Source organism: Callithrix jacchus, chromosome 9 (assembly GCF_049354715.1).
Source record: "Callithrix jacchus isolate 240 chromosome 9, calJac240_pri, whole genome shotgun sequence".
NCBI classification, from domain to species: Eukaryota; Metazoa; Chordata; class Mammalia; order Primates; family Cebidae; genus Callithrix; species Callithrix jacchus.
The window spans coordinates 109,849,731-109,870,423 of NC_133510.1; the positions used below are offsets into that span (position 1 = coordinate 109,849,731).

Sequence of the window (20,693 nt, forward strand, 5' to 3'; positions counted from 1 at the left end):
GCTTCCTTCTTACCTTGCTTCAACAGGTGAGTCTGCTGACTGTCGCCATGAGCACAGTGTAAAATACCACTCCCTTGAGAGCAACCTGTTAGTATTTAAAATGGCAAAATTACATTAAATAAAATCCAAGATGTATATACTATTAAGACTACAAATCCAACTTTTAGTGCCTGTACTTAAGGTCATTTATATGCTTTTAAGACTAAATCTCAATCTTCCTATGAACAAAAAATCACATGCCTAAATTAGGAAAGCTTAAATTTAGCCTCATAGAAAAATGTTAACAGTTCAAAGGCAAAATCACTAATAATCATTTTCTAAAAAATGTTTCTTTACTAGATGACAATTTGAAACTTGACCATGAAGATAAAACATAGGGGTAACAGTGGGACAAACATCCTTCCTTCACTCTTGTCCCTTTTCCCACACTTTTCCTTCAGAGCCCCTCCAAACATATTTCCTTGAGGATAACGGAATAAGAGCTTTCCTGATGAGAGTTAAACAATTCAAATCACACAAAAAGCAGTAGACACAGACTCTGTGACAGTTACCTAGCCTGAGCAATCATATCAATCCTTCCAAAAACCAATATGATTATAGAAGAATAGATTGGTTAGAACAGAGAAGTATGTTTTAGGGAAACATTTTCATCAGTGTGTCCAAATTATGGAAAAATATGAGCATTCTGGACCAAGTCATGAGCAGGTCGATAGGTCAACCACTTACGGGCTGAACAAGATTCTGTACTTACTTTAATTTTAATTTTATGCTCATCAGTTTTCTCTGGGTAAAGAATAAAGTTCCTTAGGTATCAAAAGTGGGCAAGTGGATGTCCTGAATCAGGAATGACACCTTGCATCACTAGAAAGGAATATCTCTACCATAAACTAATAAACTAGTGTTGTCTATTGACATTTTAATTCTTATTTTTAAAAAATTTCTAGTCTGTCATTCACAGCATAGTCACCTCTAATTATACTAAAAACATTCAGTTTTTGGCCTTGCAGTGTTAAAAGTCAGACCCTTGACTATGGGAAACTTACCACTAAATGGTGCTACCCCTGGTCTTACCATCCATAGGGCTTCTTCTAATAATGGTACCTATTGCCACGCTATACTGTATAACGCTATTTAAAACTTCACACAATTCTGAATATACTTAATGCCCCTGAACTGTATACTTAAAAATGGTTAAAATGGTAAGTTTTAGGTCATGTACATTTTACCAGACTAAAAAGTCAACAAGTACATATTAAAGTATCACATTTAGTTATACCTTATACATTTTATTATTTTGACATTTTTATCTTATATATTTGCTAAGTGCCTCTTTATGCTAGGGGGTCTATCCAGGAACTAGAGATGTGAATATTACTGAGACATGGTTTGCCTTTAAGGGATTTACAGTCTAGTAGAAGACAAATAAAATCATAAAGTACAAAGAAGTGTTATTAGGTGCTGGGATGGATGTTTGTACAGGATATGGTGGGGACTCTGAAGAAGGAAAGATCAATTTTACTGGAAGATTCACAGAGGTGTTTTTTAATCATAAACTAGTCATCTTAGTTTGATTTTCTCAAGTTTATCAATTCTATTCTTCTTCTTGAACTAAGATAAAAATTGAGAATCCCAAAGCAAACTATTGAGCAAAAGCAGCCACACACAAAAAAGAATACAAACTACATGACTCAATTTCTGTAAAGTTAAAAAATGAACAAAACTATAGTATTAGAAATCAAGAGAGTGATTACCACTTGGGAGGAGGGGAGAAATTAATAAGCTTAATAAATATATTGGGGATTTCCTTAAGATGGCATTTTATTTCTGTAGAGATAAAGATCCTGACTTCTGACTCCCTAAATTCTTGAATACCATGATAGCTTATGTCTCTACAAAATGTAGTCAATTATAATTTCATGGGAATAACAGTGCAAAGACAATGAGTACAGAACAGAGCTTTGCTGATCAATTGATTTGTTACTAGAAATGTCACTCACAAAAACCAGAAATCCTCATATTTGTACGTCTTCAGGGTCATTAAGAGCAGTTAAATTTCAAAATGCCAAGAGTATACAAAATGGAAACCTTAAGGCCAGGCAGGGTGGCTCACACCTGTAAATCCCAGCACTTTGGGAGGCTGATGCAGGCAGAATACCTGAGGTCAGGAGTTCGAGATGAGCCTGGCCAACACGGTGAAACCCCATCTCTACTAAAAATACAAAATTAGTGGAGCATGGTGGTGCATGCCTATAATCCCAGCTACTCAGTTGGCTGAAGCAGGAGAATCACTTGAACCCAGGAAGTGGAGGCTGCAGTGAGCTGAGATCACACCACTGCATTCCAGTCTGGGCAACAACAGCAAAACTCCACCTCAAAAAAAAAAGGAAACCTTAGAGTAAAAACAGCTTTTTAAAGAAACATTTTGAAGTGGCTTATATGCAAAAGTCAGGCAGTAACAAATGCCGGCGACAATATGGAGAAAAGGAAACTCTTATATATTGTTGGTGGGAATGTAGATTAGTACAGCCAATATGAAGAAAGGTTGAAGGTTCCTCAAAAAACTAAAAGTAGAGCCGAAAGACAGAAAATCTGTATATCAAAGAGGTATCTACACTCCCATGTTTGTAAGAGCACTGTTCACAATAGCTAAGATTTAGAAGCAACTTAAATGCCCATTAATAGACTAATGGATAAAGAAAATGTGGTACACATACACAATGAATTACTATTCAGCCATAAAAAAAATGACATTCTGTCATTTGCAACAACATGGATGAAACTAGAGGCCATTATGTTAAGTGAAATATTTCAGGTACAGAAAGAGAAACGTTGCATGTTCTCACTTATTTGTGAAATCTAAAAATCAAAACAATGAAACTCATGGAGAGAAAAGGATGGTTAACAGAGGCTGAGAAGAGTAGTGAGTCGGGGTGAGGAGGAGTTAGGGATGGTTTAATGGGTTGAAAAAATAGAAAGAATGAGTAAGATCTAGTATTTGATAGCACAACAGGAGGACTATAGTCAATAATAATTTAGCTGTACATTTTAAATTAAGAGTATAATTGTAACACAAAAGCTAAATGTTTGAGGGGATGGATACCCAATTTTGTAGGATGTCATTATTAATGCATTTCATGCCTGTACCAAAATATCTCATGTACCCCATAAATAGATATACCTATGTATCCACAAAAATTAAATTAAAAAAAAGTTTTGAGAGGGCAAAAAGTCTACCTGATTACTTTCCCCTCGTGTTTTGCTGTAAATTGCACAAAGACAACTGCACCAAAATAATTTTTCACTTATTAAAAAAATTTTCAAAGAATTTTTCACTTATAAAATTCTGTCTTAAAAATTACTATGGGGGGGAGGAAATTGAATAAACAGATATTGAAAGAAACAATACCAATTTCTTGTTTGTTTGAAACAGGTCTCCCTTTGTCGCCAAGGCTGAAATGCAGTGGTGTGATCACAGCTCATTGCAGCCTTGATTTCCCTGGCTCAAGCAATCTTCCTGCCTCAGCCTCCCAAGTAAACAGGACTCCAGACATGAACCACCATGTCCATTTATTTATTTATTTATTTATGGTGACAGTACCATTTGATACCCTATCTCTCATGAATGCAGGAAGGTTCCAGTTTTAACACATCCTCCACACCACTGGTATTGTCTTTATTTTAGCCCCTCTAGTGGGTTTAAGTAGACCAACTTATCCCACTTTGCCTGGGAATTTCCAGGTAATAGCACTGAAAATTCCATGTCCCAGGAAACCCTTCAATCTCAAGCAATCAGTGGCAGTTGCTCACCCTAAGTGAGCCTGAAGTACTATCCCACAGTTATTTTAATCTGCATTTCCCTAATGACTAATAATGCTGATGAACTGATATTTTATAATTGGAAAAAAACCTAAAAGTTAAATAAAAACTAAAACATATTGCTACAGTAAACAGATTACGGTCTGTTTTACTATAAAAACAAAAGTACTTTAAGACATCTATGTAGAGTTTATTCCTTTCCTGAGCACACATACACACACACACAAATGCAAAGATGAGCAGAGAAAAATGCAATTTGTGTTGCAGAGATTAAGAATGTTTCACAGTCATTAAAAAAACCTAAGAAAAGTCAAAGAATTGTGCCCTTTGACATGCCTTGTAAGGTACTATAAAAGCCCACAGACAGGATAAGTGTAAGGCATAAAAGGATGTGCTTTAGAAGCATGTAAGTCCTTTCAAATGGGGTAGAAACCTGAGGGGAGAAATGTTTAATATTAATAGCACAGCCCAAGTCCTAAGTATCTTTTCACAATTTCCCATTTCCAGGTCTAAAATGTTTTTCCCCCTTCATCTGACTACCCAAATGCTACTCAATCCACTACCTTTCAAGAAAATGTCTCTAGTCCCCTCAGCTCTCAATAATCTCTCCCTTTTCTCACACTGCACATGGAAGCGGCATCTTACAATTTATCACTTTTTCATTTGCTTTTGTTTTCCCTCCACACCCCCATTTAGATATAAGTTTGACTTAGCTTTTCATGTCTCATGTCTTTTGGAAGCCTCAAAGAAAGAACCTGGTAGCAACCAATGTTACAGGCAAGTATTTCCATGATTAAAATAATTTCAAGATTAATTGTATTAGATAACAAACTACCCTTTATTTATAAGTTTGTAAATCAAAATTGTCCCAATTTAACTTGCTACCATGATTAATTTTTGAGGATAATTCCAAATAAAGGACACAGTTTTGAGTGGCCTAAGAAGCAGTTTGTGCCATCATTGTGCATTAGCCCAGCACTTGTTTCCCAGGCTTTTGCTATCTGCCTGTTACCTCAGTGCTTCACAGAGCTTCTGTCTCTCACTCATGCGTGGGCTGACAAGGCAGGCTGTGAACTGAACAAGATATCTGAAAGAACTTTTGAAATGATTATCTTGTTGAAGTTTATTCAGATTGAAGGAGATCTTGAGAAGGAACATTTCTCAAGTATACTGCCACCGTTGGCAACTGTCTGACTGCTGGGTGGATCACATTCCAGCAATAAAATATTCTTTCTTGTAAACACATATGGCATTCCATTTGCAGAGGAGGCCCAGCGATGCAGGAAGAAGTACAAGCTTTGGAGTTAGTCACACTTGGATCTGAATCTTAGCTCAACTACTTACTAACTGTAGGATTTTAAGTTACTATCTTTCTAGGATTATTTTCCCAAACATAAAATAAGGATCCTACTACCTCCTTCCCAGGTTATTGTGAGAAAGTAGGCAAAAATTCCTTACTATCTACTGGGCACAAGGTAGGCAGTCAAAATGTGAGTGCTTTTGTCTCCTTCTCCCAAAACTAATTCTTGGAGAATAAAATACAGGCTGTTTTCATGATGATGCAGGACATTTCTGAATTCAGAAAGGTTCAATTTTTAAAAGGTTTTATTCTTAGTATCAACTTAGAACAGCTGACTGAAAAAAAAAAGCATTCATCAAATGCTACCCTGTTTTTTTATCCTTATTTTTTATTTTGAAAATTATAGATTCACAGACAGTTGTAAAGTGAGTACACAGAGGTCTTGTTTTCCTATCTTGTTTGTGATACTGGTAACCCATTTGTTACATTTTATGAAGCTACAGTACAAAAATATAACTAGATATTGACATTGATACAATGTGTTTGTATAATTTCATGCTCTTTTTATCACATGTACAGATTTTTTTTCTTTTTTTTTTTCCTTTAAGTTCTAGGGTACATGTGCAGAATGTGCAGGTTTGTTAAATAGGTAAACATGTGCCACGGTTGTTTGCTGCACAGATCAACCCATCACCTAGGTATCAAGACCAGAGTGCATTAGCTCTTCTTCCTAATGCTCTCTCTGCACCTGCTCCCAAAACATGCCCCAGTGTGTGTTGTTCTCCACATGCATCCGTGTGTTCTCATCATTCCGCTTCCACTTATAAGTGAGAACATGAGGTATTTGGTTGTTTTCTGTTCCTGCATTAGTTTGTTGAGGATAATGGCTACAAGCTCCATCCATGTCTCTGCAAAGAACATGATCTTATTCCTTTTTAAGGCTTCCTTGTATTCCTTGGTGTACCATATTTTCTTTATTTAGTCTATCATCAATTAGCATTTGGGTTGATTCTATGTCTTTGCTATTGTGAATAGTGCTGGAATGAACATACACGTGCATATATATTTATAATAGAATGATTTATATTCTTTTGGGTATATAACCAGTAATGAGATTGCTGGGTCAAATGGTATTTCTGCTTCTAGATCTTTGAGGAATCACCACAGTCTTCCACAATAATTGAACTAATTTACATTCCCATTAACAGTGTAAAAACCTTTCTTTTTCTCTGCATCCTCGCCAGCATCTGTAGTTTCTTGACTTTTTAATAATTTCCATTCTTACTGATGCTGTCCTATTTTTTAATCAAATTACTGGGCTTCATGTTATTTTTGGTCAAAGTCAAAAAACTGATATGATGATTCAAATTTCTAATACATACTGACTTCCTGAAATTATTAATATCACACATAAGAGTTTACATGATCACTAAATTCATATCATACAGAAAAATACTACAAACCAGACTTTATAAGAAAAAACTCATGTGCAAAAAGACTAGAGGGCTCTATGCATGTGTACAATAAATTTTTTGGTCATGTTCACAGGGCCACTGACCTTCTTAACTAATTACCTTATACTTGCTGTAGGTCTAAAGAGTATAAAATAATAAGAATTCTGAAAATATGACATTTGAGTTTCATTTTATCCTTAAAATTGCTCTCCTCAGTTTGCAATTGACCCAATATCTATTACATGTAATGATGTTTCCATCTCTAAAATGTCATCAATGGAGTGAAGAGATGTACCTGGGTGCACACGTATGCATGTGTACAAAGAATCTATTATGCTAATTTCAAAGATAGGTTTTTATAAAATATGTTAGGAAGGACCAATAACAAATAAATTTGTTTAATAACCTCTTTATGTTACTAAGTGGAGAAATTTCCTTTTCACTTACTTCCACTGCTGGTACAACCTGGGATATTTTCTGCAGAATATCCCATGAAGCCTCCATTCCCATTAGGATTAGAAGGTACTGATGCTAGAAGACCTAAAGGACAAAAAAAATTTCTTTTAAATTATGATCAAGATCAAATTCAGAGATAGGTATATAAACAGCTGCCAAAGAAACAAAGGCAGTTACTAACATACCTAGTCCTCTATATCGTGAAAGCTGCTGATAGATCTGTTTCATCCTTTCAATATTCAAACGGCTTGCCTCAGCATGGTTCACCATTGGTTTAGGATAATTAACTCCTATCAAACATTTGGCTACCTTTTGGATACCTTCTGGTGCATTCCAGGGATCATAGATATATTTTGCAGGGAAGCCTCGTAGGACAGGCAAATAACGCCTTTTGGGAGAAAGAAGAAAGATTAATAAAATGCACTCTTAAGCAAACTATAATGACTACCAGCTATGAGAGACCAAGATAAAATCAACACCATTTAAATGGTCTGTTGGCCCATCTCATCTCTGCTGCCCATTATGAGTGGGGAATGCTTTAAGTGTTAATTAAACATGAAAAGCTCTTCTTGACTTAGCTATTCCAAACTGAGTAGTAATCACCCTTGATTTACCTGATGTAGTCTCCATTAGGATCTGTTCTCCTACCAAAACCAACAGGGCAATAGCAGTGAAAAAACTGTTGAAAAAAGGAACTACAAGACAGCCACATCCAACTTCCAGCATTTATGCTCCAATCTGCATCAAGCAATAATTCTTCAAATACCTTCAGAAGTAACAGTAACCAATTAGTTTGCACACACATAATTTGCAAAGTGAGCATCTTCAAGGTCACAGTAGATCCAAAGTCAAAGCAAAGAAAATACAGCACAGAACTGTAAAATTACACATTCCAAAGTCAGCTTCTGTCTATGTTCTATTCTATAATGAGCTCTTCCAGAGAAAGAAATGTATTGGTAATATAGTATGCTTCTGAATAGAATTTACTTTTCCAGTCTCTGCAGTATTATTGGGAGAAGGGAAGGTTAAAAAAATTATTCAAATCACTAATTTAAAAGGATAGGATTACTGGTAGATACAGGAAAAGCAGTAAACCACTTTCAAGAAAGCAAAAATGCTACTACATAAATCACCAACAAAAACTTAACTTAGTACACTAGCCTAAATAAAGGAAGCATACTCAAATATGAATTCACTTACAAATACATACTAGCATTACACAGTTTAATTTTGAATTCCTTGATCAGAAAGAAAACAGAGTTAAATGACTGATAGATATATTCAATAAATATGTTACAACATATCTTCTCTATATACAACTGTGTACTAGGAAATATAAGAGATTAAAAAAAAACCACATAGGATCAGAAATAGTTCTTGGATGGGGAAAATGTAAGATAGAGCCAGAAAGGTAAAAAAATGTATGTAATGACCGGGTGCAGTGGCTCACACCTGTAATCCCAGCACTTCAGGAGGCTGAGGCAGGAGAATCATTTGATGTCAGGAGTTTGAGACCAGCCTGGCCAATGGGGTAAAACCCTGTCTCTTACTAAAAATACAAAATTAGCTGGGCACAGTGCAGGTACCTGTAATCCCAGCTACTCAAGAGGTAGAGGCAGAAGAGTTGCTTAAACCTGGGATGCGTAGGTTGCAGTAAGCTGAGATCATGCCACTGCACACCAGCCTGGGCAACAGAGCAAGACTCCATCTCAAAAAAAAAAAAGTACGTAAGTCTTATTACTTATAACCATAAGATGATGTCACAAAATGTAGTACACTTCTCTTTATGGAAGTATTAGTAAAAAGCTGTGAAGCTGAAGTGAGGTGAAATAATTTATATTTTAAAATTTGTAATATGAACTCACTATTTCTAGGAACTCTTGAGTGAATTCTTTTTGTGACAAAAATATCACCTATAAGGATATCTGTCAAGAAATCCAAGTGTTAAATTTTACAGTTCTCTTAGTGGCTAGGCTGGATTAACCATTGAAATGACTTTAGGTTAATCAATTTAACCAGTTTTCACCTTTTTGCTTGTCTGATTATACCATTTTTCTCTCTGAAAGTGTGCCTGTATTTGTGGAATTAAATGTTTTATCTACTAAAAAACTAGACTATAAATGAATCTGTATAACAGACAACTTCTAGGATTTATTTTATTAAGGTAAGGGTTCCTTCAAAATAAGACATGTTATAAACTTAGAACACTTACCTTCATCCCTTCTTCCCAACTAATCCACAGGTCCCCTCGTGTCAGGAAGCAAGCAACTGCATGCCTGGCTAGATGATGAATCCAGCCCTCCTGACGAAGCTGTGTCATGATGGCATCAATCCATGGAAAGCCTGTCCGGCCTTCTGCCCATTTGGCTAAAGCCTCAGGATTTTTATCCCAAGGAATCTGAACACAAATAGGGTTTCCTTCCATTTTGTCAAAGCGTGGATTATTTGTTGCTGCTGTATAGAAAAACTCACGCCATAGCAGTTGCCCATAAAGGGAAAGGGGAGGGGAACTATTCTTCTTTACCTATGGTTAAAAAGCAAAGAAGTATTATCAGAATTTTTTTTTAAAGTATTAAACAATAAACTCTAATTTTAGAGAATACCTTTTTGTAGAGATCTGTTAGTTTGAAGTAAAACAGTCGACATGACAAACAACCAAATCGGAGATAAGGACTAAGTCCAGTAGGACTTGCAAGCAGAGAGTTCGCATTCATTCGAGGTCTTTCAAAGTTTGCCACCCAAGCCTGAAAACACACAGAGAAAATGACATTAACTAATTGTATTTTTCATTTTAAAAGAATGCTCAGAATGGAGGCTTTTTAAAAAGAAGTTACATAGTTCTTGGGAGATCAAATCTTATCCTAGCCATAAATTACATGTTTTAATAAAAAAATAAGAGAGGATAAAAAAGTGAGCATTCTTTTGTTTCAGTCATCCTTGTGTGACACATACTCATATGAAATAAATTACCTTCAAATTTCTAACAGAAAGCTGAGAGGAACTTCAACATCTTTTTTTTTTTTTTGAAATAGGGTCTTACTTTGTCACCCAGGCTGGCATGCAGTGGAGCAATCTTGGCTCACTGCAACCTCTACCTCCCAGGTGGAAGATTCTCCTACCTCAATCTCCTGAGTAGCTGGGACTATAGGCAGACATAACCATGCCCAGCTAATTTTTGTATTTTTAGTAGGAATGGGATTTCAACATGTTGGCCAGGCTGGTCTCAAACTTCTGACCTCAAGTGATCCACCCACCTTGGCCTTCCAAAGTGCTGGGATTATAGGCATGAGCCACCATGCCTGGAAAATGTATTTATTTATTTTGAGATGGAGTCTCACTCCATCACCCAGGCTGGAGTACTGTGGTGTGATCTTGGCTTACTACAACTCTGCCTCCTGGGTTCAAATAATTCTCATGCCTCAGCCTCCCAAGTAGCTGGAATTACAGGCACACACCACCACACCTGGCTAATTTTTGTATTTTTAATAAAGTGGGGGTTTTGGGCTGGGCGCGGTGGCTCAAGCCTGTAATCCCAGCACTTTGGGAGGCTGAGGTGGGTGGATCACGAGGTCAAGAGATCGAGATCATCCTGGCCCTAAAAATATAAAAAAATGAGCTGGGCATGGTGGCGCGTGCCTGTAATCCCAGCTACTCAGGAGGCTGAGGCAGGAGAATTGCCTGAACCCGGGAGGTGGAGGTTGCGATGAGCCAAGATCGTGCCATTGCACTCCAGACTGGGTAATAAGAGTGAAACTCCGTCTCAAAAAAAAAAAAAAAAAAAAAAATGGGGGTTTTGCCATGTTCGCCAAGCTGGTCTCTAACTTTTGACCTCAAGTGATTCACCTGCCTCAGCCTCTCAAAGTGCTGGGATCACAGGTGTGAGCCTCCATGCCTGGCCTTCAACCTGCCTCTTTAACACAAAGGTAAAGGTGAAATAGAATTCTATCCTAGTTTCAAAGTTATGGTCGTTAGATACCAGCTTAGGCAGAAAGAACAGAAGAGGTAGTGTGGTAGTAGCTAAAGGGGAAATAATTAGAAGAGAAGGAGAAAGAACATTTAAGTGAGGAGATGGTAGTTAATTTTCTTTTTTTTTTTTTTTTTGAGATGGTGTTTTGCTCTTGTTACCCAGGCTGGAGTGCAATGGTGCAATCTTGGCTCACTGCAATCTCCACCTCCTGGGTTCAGGCAATTCTCCTGCCTCAGCCTCCCAAGTAGCTGGGATTACAGGCATGTGCCACCATGCCGAGCTAATTTTTTGTATTTCTAGTACAGATAGGGTTTCACCATGTTGACCAGGATGGTCTCGATCTCTTGACCTCGTGATCCACCCACCTCGGCCTCCCAAAGTGCTGGGATTACAGGGGTAGTTAATTTTCAAACAATTAGGTTTATTCTATTTTAACCATTTCCCTTAATGCTCCCCCTTCAACAGTCTATTTGTTATTTTTAAAAGAGAGAAAAATTATTTTTAAATGGCAGTTTGGAAATATGAGCATAGCTATATAATCTATATTGTCATACTTTTCTTTCCAAATGCCTTTCCAAACGAGTAAGTGCTTCAGTTTCTCCACCTGGCCACACTGCAGAGGATAAGCCATCTGTATCAAACCCTAAAAGAAAGAAAAGAAAAAAATATCATTCTTCTGAAACTCAAATAATTTTTATTTAACCCCAATAACTGGGAGAATAAATTACTTTGCAGAAAAATTGAGAGAGTACCATAAAAAGGAACTGAGGGCCTAAAAAAGCCCTCACCTAAAGAGGATATGACATAGTTTGACATGGTTTCAATTTTTTAGGATGTACATCTTAAGGTGATAACAACAGATTACATATCTATAGAACACATAAATGATGAACAAACATATCACTTCTTAAAGAGTTCTTTCTTTCTTCTTCCCCCACCCTTTCTTTCTCTCCTAATGCAAAATACTTTACATGGCGAAATTGAAAGGGAATTTTTCTGAGTTATTTATGATTTATTAACTTTTAAGACTCACACTGATTATAGTTTATACTCACCTAGCTCCTCCAGTGAAGGGACTCCATATTTCTCATCATGGTCATCAGACAGAGGAGTTGTGCACTTTTCTATCACTTCTGAAGTAATTGTCTCTACTGGTATCTCTAGTGGTTCCATTTTGCTGATGAGAGTCTGGAATCTTTTATAAGTTAGAGGCGGTTGTCCACCATTGAGTTCTATGATCCTATAACAACAGTTAGTAAAATGTAGGTTAGTATAAAAGAGGGCAATAAGTTTTGGTTAATAAGCTCCCAAAAGGCTTAAAAAGCAGAAAATAAAATTAATCACTGAAATCTTCAAGGAGAATGTTAGCTTGTTATAGTGACGAAGAAATGTGTTCAAAATGATTAATGAGTTTAAAAATCATTCCCTTTAGCTTCTAGATACTCTAGGTATCAAATATATACACACTATGCAAGTATCAAAACCTTTAAGACAAAGAATATTAAGGACTTATGAGAAAAAAAACCAAGTAAGTAAGTAAATCAGTCTAAAGGCAATAACAAAAAGTTAAAACACACAGACATATGCAAAACACGTTATGGCCCAGCTCAAAGAATCTCTCAATCACCAATAAAAACTAAACCAGGTTGACAATTATATGAAAGAGTAAATCAGCAGGTGTCATTTAGAAAAAATAAATTTAATTGTGTATATTTGAGCTTTACAACACGTTATGGTATGCAAGTAGACAGTAAAATGGTTACTATAGTGAAGCAGATTAACGTATTTATAAATCTCATATAGTTACTTTTTTGTATGTGTGTGACAAAATCAGCTAAAATCTACTTGATAAAAATTCCAAATAAAATACAATTTTAATAACTAAAACCCTCACTCTGCACACTAGACCTCTAGACTTGTTCATCTTATATAACTTCTACTTTGTATCTTTGGATCTACATTCCTGATATGGTTTGGCTGTGACCCTACCAAAGTCTCATCTTGAATTGTAACTCCCACAATTCCTACATATTATGGGAGGTAACTGAATCATGGGGGCAGGTCTTTCCCATGCTGGTCTCATTATAGTGAGTAAGTCTCACAAGATCTGATGGTTTTAAAAGGGGGAGTTTTACTGCACAGCTCCCTCCTTGCCTGCTGCCATCCATGTAAGATGTGACTGGCTCCTCCTTGCCTTCCACCATGATTGTCAGGCCTTCCCAGCCATGTAGAACTGTAAGTCCATTAAACCTCTTTCTTTTGTAAATTGCCCAGTCTTAGGTATGTTTTTATCAGCAGCCTGAAAACAGACTAATACAATTCCCCTATTTCCTTCAGCAAATTTTATTAATTTGGATTCTATATTACTATAAAAGTAAATTACAATTACTTTCTATTTACCATTGTACTCATGCCTTCATTAGAGATGTCAGCATATGTATCTATGACACATACTTAGAACACATAAGCCCCCAAATTTCAAGTTATTTAAATTTACCTTTTCATTTACTTCTGATCACTAATTACCTCAATCAAGTCTTAATTAAAAAAAAAAAAACAACTAGCTTTGCCAATGGTAGTTTAGATTAAGTTTAAACACTATTTTGGAATAACTACTCTTTTTCACTATGGCCATTTGCTTAGCATTTGGCCTTAATAAAAAATCACAGGTGAAATCCAATTCCATCGTTTTTAAAAAATATATTTTTTATTTTTATTTTTATTTATTTATTTATTTACTTTTTTTTTGAGACAGAGTTTTGCTCCTGTTACCCAGGCTGGAGTGCAATGGCGTGATCTTGGCTCACCGCAACCTCTGCCTCCTGGGTTCAGGCAATTCTCCTGCCTCAGCCTCCCGAGTAGCTGGGACTACAGGCACACGCCACCATGCCCAGCTCATGTTTTGTATTTTTAGCAGAGACGGGGTTTCACCATGTTGACCGGGATGGTCTCGATCTCTTGACCTCGTGATCCACCCGCCTTGGCCTCCCAAAGTGCTGGGATTACAGGCTTGAGCCATTGCGCCCGGCCTATTTTTATTTTTATTGCATTTTAGGTTTTGGGGTCCATCATTTTATAGATGTGGAAACAGGCCTACCAGGAGGGTTAAGTAATCTAGTCAAGGTCATATAACTGATAAATGGCAAATCAAGGTTTTCTTAGTATATTTTATTGTATTTTTTCATACCATACATAGTTATGTGTCAACTACAGATACAGAAAGTAATACAGAAAGCAATCACCATAAAAGCTATCCTGTTTAAGTAAATTTTGCTTTGTGTATTTTGAGTTTATTCATAGGTTTGCAATAAATTTTGCTATAAAATCATTACATGAATTTGTAATTTTGCTACAAAATCATTACATGAATTTTGCTACAAATTCATTGCAACCCTATGAATAAACTGATAATGTAATGTATTAACAATACTACTACTGAGGACATTGGTAACTACACAATAGCAGCAAAATGAAAATCTTAGGACAAAACACTTTCTATATGTTACATTTTAATATGATAGATTACATATAGTAAATATTTGCATTCAATTCAATAAACACTAATTTTATGCATAACACTGAATCTCCCACTTAGAAGCAACTGCTTTTATCCTGTTTTGCCACCTCCTTTCTATGAGCTCCCTAAAGTTAAGCAAATTGGTGAGATAGAAAGCAAGGCTATTACTAAAAGATATATGAATTCTAGCTTAATATCAAGTTAGACCTTTGTCTGAATCAAATCATGATTTTTTGATACACTTAAAATGTCAAATCAAATCAACTAGTTTGTCATGTTACAGAATTTGTCTTACTAGATAAAATATATAAATTACTAAAAAGCAAAATGATTTAAAAGGTACATAAATTATAAGATTTCAGTACTTAAAAGGACAATGGCATGCTAAAAGTTTTAGCAAGTTAAGAAATTTTATAGATCTCTAAGACTCAAGCATATAATACTCCCTAAATTTAAGTTTTACCACAGAATTTCAGTGGGACAAAGCATCAGCCAGGACTGGTGTTTCAAGAAATACACTTTGAGAAACATCCTATTATGCGATTATTCAGAGGACTATAGCTATGCACATTATATTACATCCAATTTGCATCTGGATTTAAAATCCAGACAGATAGATATATATGAAAATAAGATAACATTAAACAAACATACAAAATATCAAAGCAATTTATAACTATGAATAATATAACTATAAATTGATAATGCTAAGAGCCCAGAAAGGCAAGACCACAGGAGGCTGAGTTAAGAGTAGTCGAGGAAAATTTTGCAACAGTCTTAATCCATAACAGTTTTGAAATGGAAATGCTGATACCTGTTGTTGGGTCAGTAGCAGTGAAATAAAATGCTAAGGATTTGACATATATTCACTTAATTCTCCCATAACTCTGATTTCTACTTCATAAACCTCAGTTAAAAACTTCTCTATGTAGTTATACACCACCAAACTATATACTTAAAAATGGTTAAGATGATAATAAATATTATGTTATATGCATTTTCCCATAGTAAAAAAAGAAAAGAAAAAAAAAGACTCACTTGTCTAGGTCATATAATGTATGTGAAATTCTTACAATGACTTCTACTCCAGCTTCAGTTGCCAGTTTCTTAATAGCTGCATCTCGTTCCTTGCCAAAGGGCTCAGAATCATACTCAATTGAAAGTTTAGTAATGTTCCATTCCTAAATTAAGAGAAAGAGCAACACTGTAAACCAATTTTAATAGTTATTTTTTCTATAATAACAAAAAGTGAAAAAACTGAAAATCTATGTATCAAAGGATTATAATAAATCAAACTTTGAATATGCAGGAAAAAAGCAAAAAATTTATCAATTAAAAAATATGTAAGTAATAAATGTATAACCCATTAGATTCCAGGCATTATGTTAGGCAATAGATAATCTAGTGAAGCAATATGCTTAAAACCAGCTCTTACACGAAATGTGTTTGTAGAGCACTTTTTCAAATTACTCATATTTACATTATTTAATTCGAGCCTCAAAAAAACACTCAAGAGTTTGGCACTTTGGTTAGGATTTCCATTTTGGAGTTAAGGTTATTTTTAAAATTTAGAGAGTTGCCAGAGTTCACAGGGAGCCAGACCACCTAAATTTATGTTTGTTGAATCTAAGAACTGGTTTTTAACAAACCTTTGATAGTTGATATGGTATAAGCTACCTAGCTGAGGTCATATTGTGTGTGTGCACGCACACACGTAAATTTTTTTTTCTGATTACCAAAAAATGTTAACTAAAAAATTCGGAGATGGTAGTAATAATAGCCATTACTTATTATCAGGAGCTATGTTAGTAAGTTCCATACATCACCTTACAATGATTTTAAATGAGGAAACTGATTTAAAGGAATTGACTTTTCTTAAGGAGAAGGTTTATTTTACTTTAAGTCTACTCTGATTTATCTCACAAAGAAAAAATTCTACCATTATTTAACTGTCTAAATGGTAACATACTGTAATTCACCAAACACCTCCAGATTAGTCAAGGACTGTTTGAATGCTGAATTTTAAAACTTGCTATTATAAACTATACAGTATGTATCTTTACCTTTATGCACATATCTTACAAAGTTTATGGTATTTACCCAATTTTTTTCCTAGAAAAAAACCCTTGAAAAACAACTGATAGATCAAAGATAAACACATTCAAAATTCTGATAGGCTGTCAAATTATGTACCAGAAAGACTGTACAAATTTAGATTCCCATCAGTAGTGTACCTAAGTGCTTGATCTCCATACATTTGCCAATAATATATATTAGTAATTGTTTTTTTTTGTTGTTTGTTTTTTAGACAAAGTCTCACTTTGTCACCCAGGCTGAAATAACAGTGGCATGATCTGGGCTCCTGAAATCTCCATCTCCCAGGTTCAAGAGATTCTCCTGCCTCAGCCTCCAGAGTGGCTGGGATTACAGGCACGTGTCACCACACCCAGCTAATTTTTGTATTTTTAGTAGAGATGGGGTTTCACCATGTTGGCCAGGCTGGTCTCAAATTCCTGACCTCAAGCAATCCACCCACCTCGGCCTCTCAAAGTGCTGAGATTACAGGCGTGAGCAACCATGCCTAGCCAGTAATCGTTTTTAAATGTCTGCTATACTACTCGGAAAAAAACAGTATCTCATTTAGAAATTTTTCCTTTCTTGAAACTCCTAAATAGTACACATCAAGACATTAAGGGCTGTTGACTTTGTGAGGAGTAGAATTTGAGAGTGTAAATAAGATAACTTTTAATTTTACATTTTGTTGCACTGCACAGATTTGTTAGTTCAAACTTGTTATTTTTTTTTTTTTTTTCGAGACAGAGTCTCCCTCTGTTGCCCAGGCTGGAGTCCAGTGGTGCAATCTTGGCTCACTGCAACCTCTGCCTCCTGGGTTCAAGCGATTCTTCCACCTCAGCCTCCTGAGTAGCTGGGACTACAGGCGCCTGCCACCACTCCTGGCTAATTTTTTTTTTTTTTGTACTTTTAGTAGAGATAAGGTTTCTCCATGTTGGCCAGCCTGGTCTTGAACTCTTAACCTCAGGTGATGCAACTGCCTGAGCCTCCCAAATTGCTGAGATTACAGGCGTGAGCCACTGTGCCTGGCCCAAACTTGCTATTTTTTAAATTTAAAAATTAAATTAAGATGAGAATAGAAAAGCATTCTATTTCTTTGTTTTCTAGTGAGGTAGTATAGAATAGTTTAAAAGCACAGGATCTAAAGTTAGACTTCCTAAGTTCAAAGACTGGCTCAACTACTTAGGCAAACTGCTAAACTCTTAATCCCTGTTTCCTAGTCTATAAAATGGGTAGAACAAGTAAGGTGTATAGAGAGTGCCTAGCACATAATAAACCCTATGTAACTATTTGGTACAGTAAAGTGAGAAAATTAACCATATTATTGGGTTGCTAAAGAATTAAATAACATAATGCATGTAAAGTGTTTAGGATAGAGCACAGTACAGAGCAAGCCCTCAATGAATGACAGCAATTAATACACCAAATATTTATTATAATTCTATGACAGATACTATGCCATATGCCCCTCTCCAGGAGCTTACTGAGAAAGACTGGCAATACAGAGGTAAATTAATGAATATATAACAATTATTAGGGGAAAAAAGGATGCTATGATACAGAATATGGAAATGGGGTATGAGGCGATAAACTAATAATCTACACTGTCTTCCATGACTGTACCGACAAGACTTCCAGTAAGTGGTAAAAGTAAATATCCTTGTTTTCCTATCTTGGGTAGAAAGCATTCAGTGTTTCACCTTTAAGTATGATTTTGTGTGTGTGTTTTGTAGACTTCCTTTATCAAATTGCTATTTAGCAGTTGATATGGTTTGGCTGTGTCCCCACCCAAATCTCATCATGAATTGTAGCTCCCATAATCCCCACGTAATGGGAAGGACCCAGTGGGATGTAAGTGAATCATGGGGGTGGGTTTTTCCTGTGCTGTTCTCATGACAGTGAATAAGTCTCACAAGATCTGATGGTTTTATACAAGGCAGTTCCCCTACACAGGCTCTCCTGCCTGCTGCCACATAAGATGTGCCTTTGCTCCTCCATCTTCCACTAGGATTTTGAGGCCTCCCAGTCATATAAAACTGTGAGTCAATTAAATCTCTTTCCTTTATAAATTACCCAGTCTCAGGTATGTCTTTATTAGTAGTGTGAGAACAAACCAATACAGCACTTTTTTTTTGTACTTTAGGTTCTGGGGTACATGTGCAGATCATGCAGGAATGTTCCATAGGTACATACATGGCAAGGTGGTTTGCTGTCTTCATCTCCTCATCACCTATATCTTGTATTTCTCCCCTCGTTATACCTCCCCACCCCTTGCTGTCCCTCCCCTAGCCCCCACCAACAGACCACAGTATGTGATGCTCCCCTCCTTGTGTCCACATGTTCTACTTGTTCAACACACACCTATCAGTGATAACATATAGTGTCTGGTTTTCTTTTCTTGTGTCAGTTTGCTGAGAATGATGGTTTCCAGATTAACGTCCCTATGAAGGACATGAACTCATCATTTCTTATGGCTGCATAGTATTCCATGGTGCATATGTGCCACATTTTCTTTATCCAGTCTACTGCTGATGAACATCTGGGTTGGTTCCAGGTCTCTGCTATTGTAAACAGTGTCGCAACCTGAACATACGTGTGCATGTGTATTTATAACAGAACAATTTATAATTATTTGGGTATATACCCCATAATAGGATTGCTGGGTCAAATGGTATATATCTTTCTAGGTCCTTGAGGAATTGCCACACTGTCTTCTACAATGGTTGCACTAATTTGCACTCCCAACAGTGTAAAAGTGTTTGTTTCTCCACATCCTCTCCAGCATCTGTTGTCTCCAGATTTTTTTAATGATCGCCATTCTAACTGGTGTGAGATGGTATCTCAATGTGGCATTTCTCTAATGACCAGTGATGATGAGCATTTTTTCACATTTGTTTGCAGCATAGATGTCTTCTTTTATAAAGTGTCTGTTCATATCCTTCTCCCACTTTTGAATGGGTTTGTTTTTTCTTGTAAATCTGTTTTAGTTCCTTGTAGATTCTGGATATTAACCCTTTGTCAGATGGGTAGATTGCAAAAATTTTTTCCTATTTTGTTGGTTGCCAGTTCACTCTAATGATTGTTTCCTTTGCTGTACAGAAGCTGTGGAGTTTAATTAGATCCCATTTGTCTAATTTGGCTTTTTTTGCCATTGCTTTTGGTGTTTTAGTCATGAAGTCCTTGCCTATGCCTACATCCTGAATGGTTTTGCCTAGGTTTTCTTATAGGGTTTTTATGGTGTTAGGCCTTATGCTTAGATCTTTAATCCATCTGGAGATAATTTTAGTGTAAGATATCAGGGAGGAGTCCAGTTTCTGCTTTCTTCACATTGCCAGCCAGTTTTCCCAGCACCATTTATTAAACAGGCAATCCTTTCCCCATTGCTTGTTTTTGTCAAGTTTGTCAAAGATCAGATGACTGTAGATGTGTGGTGTTGCTTCTAGGGCCTCTGTTCTGTTCCATTGGTCTATGTCTCTGTTTTGGTACCAGTACCATGCTGTTTTGATTACTGTGGCCTTGTAGCATAGTTTGAAGTCAGATGGCAAGATGCCTCCAGCTTTGTTCTTTTTGCCTAGGATTGTTTTGGCTATGTGAGCTCTTTTTTGGTTCCATATTAAGTTTGAAGTGGTTTTTTTCCAGTTCTGTGAAGAAGGTCATTGTTAGCTTGATGATTCAATTTACAGCATTGAATCTATAAATTACTTTGGGTAGTATGGCCATTTTCACGATGCTGATTCTTCCAACCATGAGCATGGAATGTTTTTTCCATCTGTTTGTGTCTGCTCTTATTTCATTGAGTAGCAGTTTATAGTTCTCCTTGAAGAGGTCATTTGCATCCTGTTAGTTGTATTCCTAGGTATTTTATTCTCTTTGTAGGAATTGTGAATGGGAGTTCACTTTTGATTTTGCTCTCTGTTTGTCTGTTATTGGTGTATGGAAATGCTTGTGATTTCTGCACATTGATTTTGTATCCTGAGACTTTGCTGAAGTTGCTTATCAGTTTAAGGAGATTTTGGGCTGAGACGATGGGGTCTTCTAAATATACAATCATGTCATCTGCAGACAGAGACAATATGGCTTCCTCTTTTTCCTAATTGAATACCTTTATTT

General features: G+C 36.2%; 1 protein-coding gene across 3 annotated transcripts in view; it reads right to left on the minus strand.

The window, feature by feature from the left end:
• CRY1 (cryptochrome circadian regulator 1) overlaps positions 1 to 20,693 on the minus strand; it is a 149,820-nt gene that overhangs the window by 17,695 nt on the left and 111,432 nt on the right. For all 3 annotated transcript variants that reach the window (XM_035258528.3, XM_002752946.6, XM_078337186.1), the window contains 9 exons: positions 15,549 to 15,691; positions 12,049 to 12,233; positions 11,548 to 11,636; positions 9,630 to 9,770; positions 9,239 to 9,550; positions 7,641 to 7,792; positions 7,212 to 7,414; positions 7,018 to 7,110; positions 14 to 85 (listed from right to left, as the gene is read on the minus strand). In XM_035258528.3, the coding sequence (XP_035114419.2) occupies positions 14 to 85; positions 7,018 to 7,110; positions 7,212 to 7,414; positions 7,641 to 7,792; positions 9,239 to 9,550; positions 9,630 to 9,770; positions 11,548 to 11,636; positions 12,049 to 12,233; positions 15,549 to 15,691 (1,390 nt within the window). The remainder of the gene's footprint in view (positions 1 to 13; positions 86 to 7,017; positions 7,111 to 7,211; positions 7,415 to 7,640; positions 7,793 to 9,238; positions 9,551 to 9,629; positions 9,771 to 11,547; positions 11,637 to 12,048; positions 12,234 to 15,548; positions 15,692 to 20,693) is intronic.